General features: G+C 40.4%; 1 protein-coding gene across 1 annotated transcript in view; it reads right to left on the bottom strand.

Annotated features, from left to right (window-relative positions):
* Window positions 1–504: 504 nt before the first annotated feature.
* The window catches only part of LOC128895549 (lachesin-like), a 72381-nt gene continuing 63185 nt past the window's right edge, over window positions 505–9700 (bottom strand). Inside the window, exons 5-9 of the mRNA XM_054158249.1 lie at window positions 6250–6399; window positions 3033–3183; window positions 2019–2167; window positions 1355–1414; window positions 505–1240 (exon numbers count right to left, since the gene is read on the bottom strand). Coding sequence (XP_054014224.1) covers window positions 1113–1240; window positions 1355–1414; window positions 2019–2167; window positions 3033–3183; window positions 6250–6399 — 638 coding nt within the window. The 3' untranslated portion in view covers window positions 505–1112. The remainder of the gene's footprint in view (window positions 1241–1354; window positions 1415–2018; window positions 2168–3032; window positions 3184–6249; window positions 6400–9700) is intronic.

The raw sequence follows: 9700 nt of genomic DNA, 5'->3' as shown, positions 1-9700 counted from the left end.
AGTATTCGTAGTTATTTATTTGCAGATATGTAGGCTATTTTGATTAAAATGGTAATTTGTTACACTCTGTATAATTTTCAGTTGATAACGTCACTCGTCGCAGTCATTTGGATAGTACGTGGTAGGTGCTGCCTTCGGTGGGTACTTTTGAAAATAAATGTTCGTGATAGCTTTATCTTATCATACTCTATTGAAGAGTACAATCAGAATACTATGTTCCTTTGATAATTTAGATAAAGCCGACTTTGATTCTAAATGTGTATCTGCCTTATTAACAGATTATTCTATGTGACCAACAAAGTAACCAGTCTTATCCATCGCGTGATCTAAATTACCGAGTCTCGTCAAGAGAGTACTCTACCTTATTCACTGCGTTCAACCACCTCTTCCCTCACTGCAAACCCTGAAGATTCACGTGCTATGACTTGAGCATCGGTGATCTATACCTAGAGTTAAGAGATATTAAGAAAAAAGTAGAGGGGCACGGAAATGATGAACGACAGCTAGTGTACAACGTTTGATCTCATACTTTTATTTGGAAACGTCGAGTTCCCTGACATCTAAAAGTCCGCAACGCTTATACCAATGACAAAACGACCGTAACTTATTAATTATTGACGACTTGTTAAGCATCGTTAGGAGGGCCCAAAGCTGCTTCGCGCGTAACCGATTCTTGTCTTTCTTTCGTCGCGCACTCTGCTCACCAGGATCCCGTCGTCCATATTCAACGAAACGGATCCAAACGGGCGCGTACATTGACAACATTCATTGACCTAAAAATCATTTTCGACACTCGGCAGAGTAGGAAAGGGGAAGTAGGAAGATGTAGAGAACGCGAGCCTCCGATTTATTTCACAATTTCTGTGTTTCTCTCTTTGGTACGCAGTTCGACATTCACGCGCACAACAGTTACCAACGATTCGCTTGTTCTTTGCAGACAGAACACACTCTGGCGTGCGCGTTCGCGCGCGTAGGAAATCTCTATCCCTCCACCCATGCACACGCATACATACATACATACGAAAAAGCCGTTCTTGCTTTGTTTTTCTTGTCCTTTGGCACAAAGTTATCCTGGCACTCGGCTTGGCGGTGACCAACAGCGGATGCCTTCTTCACCGCGGCCAGAGTAACACCGGTATGAAGAGAAACATCGACACGAAATGCGATAATTTGTTGCTACATCCCACGAACCCTCTGCTGGCGTTGTTTGCGCCCGAACTTTGTGCGGCCTCGGCTAAACCTGCGCGGATGAAAAATTCAATTTGACGTTTCTCCAGTACCACCGCCTCGATAATTGTGTCTGATCGATTTTTCTAGTCTCGCGAAGCTCGTGGGAGATCTGCGTTCCACTTACCACCGATGATGGACACGTGATCTTTTCCGCGCGACGACCTGTCGAAGCCGACTTTAATCTCTGAAAGCAGACGACGAACGCTGGAGACCAATGACATAGGGATTTTTCTTATTGTTGGACGTTCTTAATTTGAAGCTTTGGGGATAAAGGGTAAATAGATTTCTTTTGGGATACTAGGATGTAGAAATTCAAATCATCTTGAAGGATTTTAATTTACAACCTTCACCTAATAGTAATAGTCACGAATTTGTCAATGTTTGGTATTTTCAAATCTCTATTCACATTGCGGAAACACCAGCTGATAACTATCTGTTGTGCTATCAAGCTGAGCAAATATACAAACTAATGGGAATAATCAACAGCCGCGTAATCGTCGGGAACAATGTTTGCAAACAGGCTAGAAATGCTACAGTCGCGGTGTCTGCGTAAAGCTATTATCACTTTGTACGCTGCAGTTAAATTTCCCTTGCAAAACAGCTTTTCGCTGCGACACTAATTATGGAAATTAAAAAAAAAAAGAGTTTTAAAACAGAGTTTTTCCTGTTCGTGAGCAAATTTAAATTCTATTTTAAATTATTCTCACGGCATTCTTGAACTTTGGCTATGACAACCGCGTACAGTCCTTTAATTCGGATGTTTTTCAAGGAGGTTTCGAGGAACTTACCGTACAGCCTTATGATGGCATCGCCCTTGCCAAGGCTGTTCGTCGACACACACTTATATTTGCCCACATCCTGCTCGGCGAACTCTTTGATTAACAGCGACATGAGAACTGTGTATCCGGAACGTTCTTCTCGTACCTTGTACTTGTGCCTGCGCAGTACAACGACTATGAATCTCCCTAACCGTCGAGGAACAGTAAACATTTTAACCCTTGCACGACTACCACTGACAAAGGGAATCTACCAACTGTCGTCTCAATTTTTCATTCGTTTCTTTTCTGTTAGGTGTAGAGGCAGACACCCGTAACTTGAGAAGGTAGGAACAGCTGTCCTCTGTTTCGGTGAAATACATTTTTAAAAACGCGAAAAATGTCACTCCACTGGCGACGCGTCGCGACGTCCCCGTTCTTTCGACTCTACACTGAAGTGGCAGGGTCACAATTCTCCTACAAGGTTGCCAACTAGTTTACTGCTCGAGAAATAAAAAGAAAGCAATAATTCTCGGAATTAATCAAATAAAATATGATTGCATAACTATTTCCCCATAAATAATTTAATTTCCAATGAAACTATCTGACACCTATACAGGGAAGAATTTATCAAACATAACATCAAACATCGAAGATCAACGAAACTTCATTTAACTAGCCGTAACGAGCATTCGTTAGATTTGTTAGCCCATATAATAAATATTTACCATAGCCAGTAACAAAGAGTTTTAATATCGTTACTCGGCCATTGTAGCTAAAGGATTTTCCAAAAGAAGGTTTTAGAATTTTGTTTTTTATTAACCCTCCACGTTGATTATAATCACGTGTACTTTCATTAAATGTAAGAAATAAATCGGACAAATATTCCTTGTAACTTGTGCTTTATTAAAAAACAATATCCTAAATCCTCTTTTGAAAAATTCCACACTGACACTAATTAACGTTAGCGATTAAGTTTGCTATGGTTTAGAATCGTGTCAGCCATAGTGTTCCAAGGGTTAACTTTAAGAGTGCGTACAATCTCACCCCTCGATCAGCATTTCATCTTCTGCCCCTCGTCGGTTCTTCACCCAGTAATTAATTGTGTTTGGGAATGCCTCGACGTAGCACTCCAACTGCACGTGCGTGCCCAAAGGTGCGCCCAGCAGCTGATTAGGTGCTTTGACGACAGGTGCAACTGTGGAAGCGGTTTCAAATTAATTGCCCGATTTATCGCGATACACACGGTCCACCCAAGATTTTGATTAATGTTCTCGAGCGTAGAATATAGACATCTATAATTTGTCGCGATTACATGTCCTCTGTGCACGGTTTCCTCCCCCGCAAGTGTGTGATTTAATACGACAATTAATCTGAACGGCTCCGGAATGTTCTAACGAGGTTACGCAAAAGGTTTACCCTTAAAGCGCGTTCTATGGGGTTGTTCAAATGTAATTTCACAAATTTAAAAAATAAACGAGCATTTTAAATCTTTCCATTTCACGAGTGTTTATCAATCGCAGCGTAAAATAAAAAAATAAAAAATGAACCCGAAACTCGAATTTAACAATTAACCACGCGCAACGAAGGCAGAGAAATATTTACATACTTCGCTCGCCGCGATTTCCAGAAAAAAAAGTACGAAATTTGGCCAGATTTTCAAATGCTTGGCAAATATGAACAAAATTACGGACACGTAAACAACCCCAGTGTATGGTTTTTGCGTTTCAGTTCCAAGATTAACATCGACCAAGAACGTTGCAGTTACTCGTTCGTGTTTCGTCTATAATTCATCTCGACGTTTCTCACCGACAGAAACTTTATTCGTGGAAAATTCTAACAAGAAATTGTCTGAGCATTTTTGAAAACACCGAGAACGTTCAGGGTGGATTTAATTTGGAACGTATACGTTCCTAGAATAATTGAGAAACGACTCGGAAAGTCAAAGCAATGAGGATTGTGTATACAAGTATACATATGGCTGTATGTTACTCGATATCGTCGTATTTACAAATACGCTAGGTTTGTTTGGCAATGAACGCTTCATGTGACTCGTTACCTTTGTTACCTTTATATAATCGTGTCTTTACAACTCTATCCTCTCTATCGTCGAATTACCAACTACTGCGACGTAAAAGTGTCATTTATCTACGTATTAAAACATAGTATTTAAATAATTAGAATGAATTAGAATAGCAGTGATAATATTACTCATAATACTCTTGTCTATCGTTCGAAAAACTCGACGAATTTAGGAAAACCAGTATTAATAATGCAGGCAGCGTGTAATCCCAATGTTAATTTCATTCTGGCTGTCCCGATGGGATACACATCCGAAAATCAATATTTCCTGCTTTGATAATACGTTTCGCGGCAACATCGAAAGAATACCAACGTCAAAATAGAGCAACAACGCGTAATTATAACTTTCGTGTAACAATCCGAAAATATGAAATATGTATATAATGTATATAACGCATTATCGAGCCTCGGCATAATTACCGTTTTCGAATAATTAATACATGCCAATTGATGCAAATAATTTTATATTTGGACGAACATGGTTACCAACGGTAATGAAATATTCTGTGCTGGCACGACATACTCTATAAAATATTACCGTGCGTTATATTTAAATAAACACGTCTGAAGAGGAATGTACGCAAATTTTTCGCGTTGATTTGGACAAAACTTTGCAGTTTCCTGCAACAACTATGAATAACAAACGCGTAAATGTTTAACTGCGCCGTTCGGAGTTACCGAGATAAAATTATGATCTAAAACATCATACCTCTGGTGGAATTTGGAAACATACGTGGGATAATTTTATTCGAAAGGAAAATAAAGAACTTCAAATAGAGGCATGGCGATTATTGCAATTTTTAACAATTTCATTCGCTAAAAGATTTCGAAACGTTATTTTCAAAAGTGCATCATTATTCCATTGTACCAACTGCAGAATAATTATTTTTGTAGTTGCTTTACGAAATGAGATAGCGTTATTGTGCTTCAACAATAAAGTTACCGTGAAACGAGATATTCCGTTGTTTAAAATAGCATTTCAAATTACTTAAGAAATATCCATATCTGTTTCAAAAGCCACCAGAGTTACAGAGATGTTTTTAAAACGAATGTTTTATACCCGTGCATGGTAAATATCACGGTGTAACAAAAAAATTGAAAAAGAAATTTTAAAATCATTTTTTGCCTTCGTTATTTTCAGAGTTTGTAACGGTAATATAGAATAAATAAAAAAGGAAATAGATAAATCTATCGTACAAAGTTAAACAGAGATGGTTAAGATTTTGTTCAAATAATCCAAGGTAAATAAGAATGAAACACAAGGATAATATATTTTCGTGATAAAATATCGAATATCGATATTTTTAGTTCTACGACTTAAATCCTAATATTTATTCAACGAGTAAAGGATCGATAAATGGTTTATTTTTTGTTCCTCATTGGAGATGTTTATTTGTAATAAGAGTTTTCCCCACTTCTGCTATTAAAGATTTAAATCTCAGGTAGAAAGGCTCCCCTGAAAGTCTCACCAAACAATTCCAGCAATGTAATCTCCGCCTAGTTGCATTCCAATCAATTATCTCCGGCGAGCATTGTTAAAATTCGCGCCAAGTTTCCACTACATTTTCTTCCATTGTTCCATTGTTCGCCGTGAAAGAACGAAAGCGTCCTCTGTCTCGGATATAAACGTTATTGCGTCGCTTCATAAATTCCCCAGCAACCTGCTGCGCTTTTTCTCCAATTCGTTCCCTTTAATTTGCCACAATCGCGGCCGATAAGTAATCTGAAATCTCTTTCGTCGCTTCTCGACGCGATCAGGGCCCTGGAGTCTCTTCCAAGCCGCTTCACTCGCTATCTAATTCGCCGAAAATGCTTTCATTCGTTCTATAACAGCCCATCAGTCGGCAGTAAAGCAAAGAAATTTAGCAATTTTGAACATTTTTGATTGCAGGAAATAGGTAACTTTAATATTCTGACACTAAGCGATACGGAGTGAGAATTGCAAAGTGTCGAAAACATCGAAGGTACTCGTCCTATCGAACGTGGCGAATTAGGGGAGTCTTAGCGGTATACCGCGGAGGACAGGAAGAGTAGAGCCTAGGAAAAGTCGTCGCCAATGGCCGTAGCGATTCGTCACCGCGGAGCGTAGCGTTACGTCAGCGACGGGTACCCGTCGCGTTTTGTCGTCGACGGGAGCCTTTCTGCCGGATACAATCAGGGATTAGGAGGGAAACGAGCTTACAATTCACGGCGAGTGTCACTCGCTTGCTAACGGCGGGCGGCACGTCGTTGCTGGCGATGCAGAGATACGCCCCCATTTGTCGCCTCTCGACGCGATGGAATTGCAGCAGGGAACCGTTGTAGGACTCGTGCTTCTCGAAAGAGCTGCCACCTGCGCACCGAGAAAACGTTTCTTGTCTCTATATTTTCCTCGTAAACGAGCCCCTCATCCTCGTTTCTTGTTCTGAACAAATGTTACTGGAAGATTTGTTAGAAATAATTATCGACCTCTTGTTTGATCATTCTTCCCTGTAACGAAGCTAAAGGCTCGCGTGCATCCAAACAAGACCATGCTTTGCATTCAGGTTGATATGACGGGAATTCAATGTTACGGGTTCCTTGCAGGTAAACAAAGCATGCATTCAAAACCTGTATAGCTCGCAATTAGAGCAATTAAATGCAGCAATTACGGGGAAACGATCCGAATTAACCAATAGGAAAGATACTGTGTTCCGACAGGATAACACGTGACTGCACATTTCACTGCAAACCCAGGACAAGTAAGTGGATCTAGGTTGGGACATTCTTCCTCGTTGACCATATTAACCGCGTTTAGCACGATTGGACTATCACCCACTCCAGTTTGCGCAGACATTTTTTCAGAGTCAAAATTTTAATGGCCTCGGAACGGTTCTTTGCTCGACAGAACGAACGATTTCTTGAGAACGGAACTATGAAGCTACGCAGAGGTGGATGAAAAGTCACCGGAACGAAACGATGCTTACATTGTTGAATGAAATCAATTCACCGGCTCGTTTTGCGAGGAAATGTCACAACTGAAAGCGGTCAAGGGTCGATAATCATCGTTTCTTAGTAATTGAGTGTCAATTCGATATAAGTGATTTTCCTTATTCGCGAACAGTAAGGGGTGCTTCATCTACCCTATTTACTATTACTAATTGAAGATCACGAACGATATCCGTTTCAGTAAAAATAGTTTTAAATCGATAACGAAATCAAATTGTATGATATTCTATTAAAAAACTACAATATACCAGAGAACTAAAATTATATAAAATTCCTCGTACAAGATTGAAATGATATAAGCCTCTGTAAAGTTTAAATTCTATTAGATTCTACAGAATCTGCAACAAGCATGCATAACAAGCTGGGTTGTACTTCTAATAAACTATAAACTTTGCAGTTACGTTGTAATTGAATTTTAAATACACTTCATTGTATCGCCTAACGTCACGCGAAACAACGCAAACAAGGTGTCCCTGTCTCATTAATTTCAAGTAGAGAGAAGTCACCGTGATGACGATCTAATTAGGCCGTTCGTATTCTCATCATTTTCAATGACATTTCGCGCAACAAGTTACTTTGAATTGAACGAGTAATTAGCTTTGAAGATCTGAATGTGACGTTAATGTATACATGATGCCTGGTTAACTATTTACTGTAACTGAAATAAACTCATAGCTAATTATTCATCACCGCGTATCAGTTAATGGAAATTAGCTTAGGCAATTGCTACGAACGTTCTGCATGACACGCATTTACATGAGACGTTTGAGCTTTGGACATTTGGGGTCTCGAACGACCCCGCGTATTTCTCGATCATTAATTTTTGCAGAAGAACGTAATCAGATTCTACGAAAAATTTAACGAACTACCTACAAATAAAATTTCAAATTAATTAAAATACTAACCACAGAAACATGTATTCAACAAATTTCGAGGCACAGAAATTCCTTTCACTAAAGAAGGCCACTTTTGAAGCAGCTTCGAAGTGACTGGTACGCGCGAGTGGTAAGTAACGTTCCAAAATTGGACACGTTTCCTTTTATTTTCTGCAGGAAGGGGCCAACAAGTGAAAATAAAATTATTAAACGAAAATCAAGACGGTCGAGAAGCACTCGAGCGGCAGGCCGTTGCGCTAGCCCCAAAGGATAAAAGATTGCCTACGGTGGGCGGCGAAATGGGAAGAACATATCTCGGGACAAGAAGTTACAACTTTCCAGGACGGAGCTCTGATCTAAACGAATCCAGGTAGAACTTTTAACCGGGTCGAAACCGCAGACTAATGCGATTGAACGAAGGAACTGCCTTCAAAGTGGAATGGGACGGCTGAAGGCACGCCGCACGTAACACGAGAGGGAGAGGCAAACACCGAAAGGGATCGAAGGAAAGCGAGAGGCGGAGCGAGAGAGAACCGAAAACTCGATGCACAACGTTGCGTGCGAAAGAAAAGATGAGAAGATATATGCTTAATTCACTACTTAGGTAGCTAACGAGTTCCTTAAGTGAGCGAGCGCTAACGAGTTTGCAAAGCTCGTAAGAAAAGCGCTATCGTCGGTTGGAACAGCAACGGAAGATGCATGCGAGAGGGTGGTTTTCAGGCTTTGAAAGAAAAGCCCCGATACAGACAGTGTCTACAAAACGCTCTACAATTTACGCTCGGCTGATTTTCGTTTGTTGCCAGTCAGGTTAAGCCAGGGATGGGGAACCCGCGCCTCTTTGAGGCGTTTTGTGGACGGCCTTTTTGCATAGTCTGTTGTGTGCCCCCTTCGTTTGGAAATTGATGATAGTAAACCACGGGGGGGGGGGGAGGGGGGAGGGGGGTTCGTTAATCGATCAGAGTAAGCAGAATCTGATATTTTGCAAGATGGTAATAGAATAAATTCTAGAATTTTCTAAAATCATCAGGAAAAGTTACTAAACTTCCATTTTTACTCAAGTTATTTGCTTCAAGACACTTGAATACTGTCACGTTCTTTGTACACGTGCATTCTGCTGCAGTTTCATATAATTTACGAACGGTAAGTACAAGAGAGCCTCGATTAACCAGGATTCGATTTAACGGTGCCTCGATTATCCGCAGTTCTATTATCCGAGATCTCCATTGTCGGGTGCATCGAAGCTGCGGCATTAAAGGATCACGTTATACGATGCGGTTGTTTACAAATAAAGTTCATTGTCTCCCGAGCCATTCTCTCTCCTTTCATTCAATATTGTTCACCGACGGACCATTATTAAATTGCAATTTAAACGGCGAAGACACGAAATTTGGAGCGAAACGATAATCTAGACACAAGTTCGTGGCACCGTGAGATTATGCGGCCCAAATCGATCACTTTTGTACTCATAGTCAGGGGGTTCTAGTAAAATTAACACCGAAACTACCAAGTCGGTCAATTTGATTATTATGAACTTTTTAAAATTCCTAGATCATTGGCAACGTCTTTGCTGTAATTTTTAATAAAAATTATAGGGATAGGGATTTCAACACTAACTCATCCGCAACTACCTAACGTTACCAACGACGACTCATCATCCCAAACGAAAGCACACTCACGTACGGTCCATTAATCCAAGAGTACCTGAGCACACGTCTACTGGGTGTACCCTAGGAAATCTTAATAGCGGTCCCCGAGGATGACAATCGTTAACTACCGCGGACGGGGGAAAAA

Source organism: Hylaeus anthracinus, unplaced genomic scaffold (assembly GCF_026225885.1).
Source record: "Hylaeus anthracinus isolate JK02 unplaced genomic scaffold, UHH_iyHylAnth1.0_haploid 5, whole genome shotgun sequence".
NCBI classification, from domain to species: Eukaryota; Metazoa; Arthropoda; class Insecta; order Hymenoptera; family Colletidae; genus Hylaeus; species Hylaeus anthracinus.
Note: the sequence above shows the minus strand (reverse complement) of the source record. Positions and strands in the feature narration are given on the sequence as shown.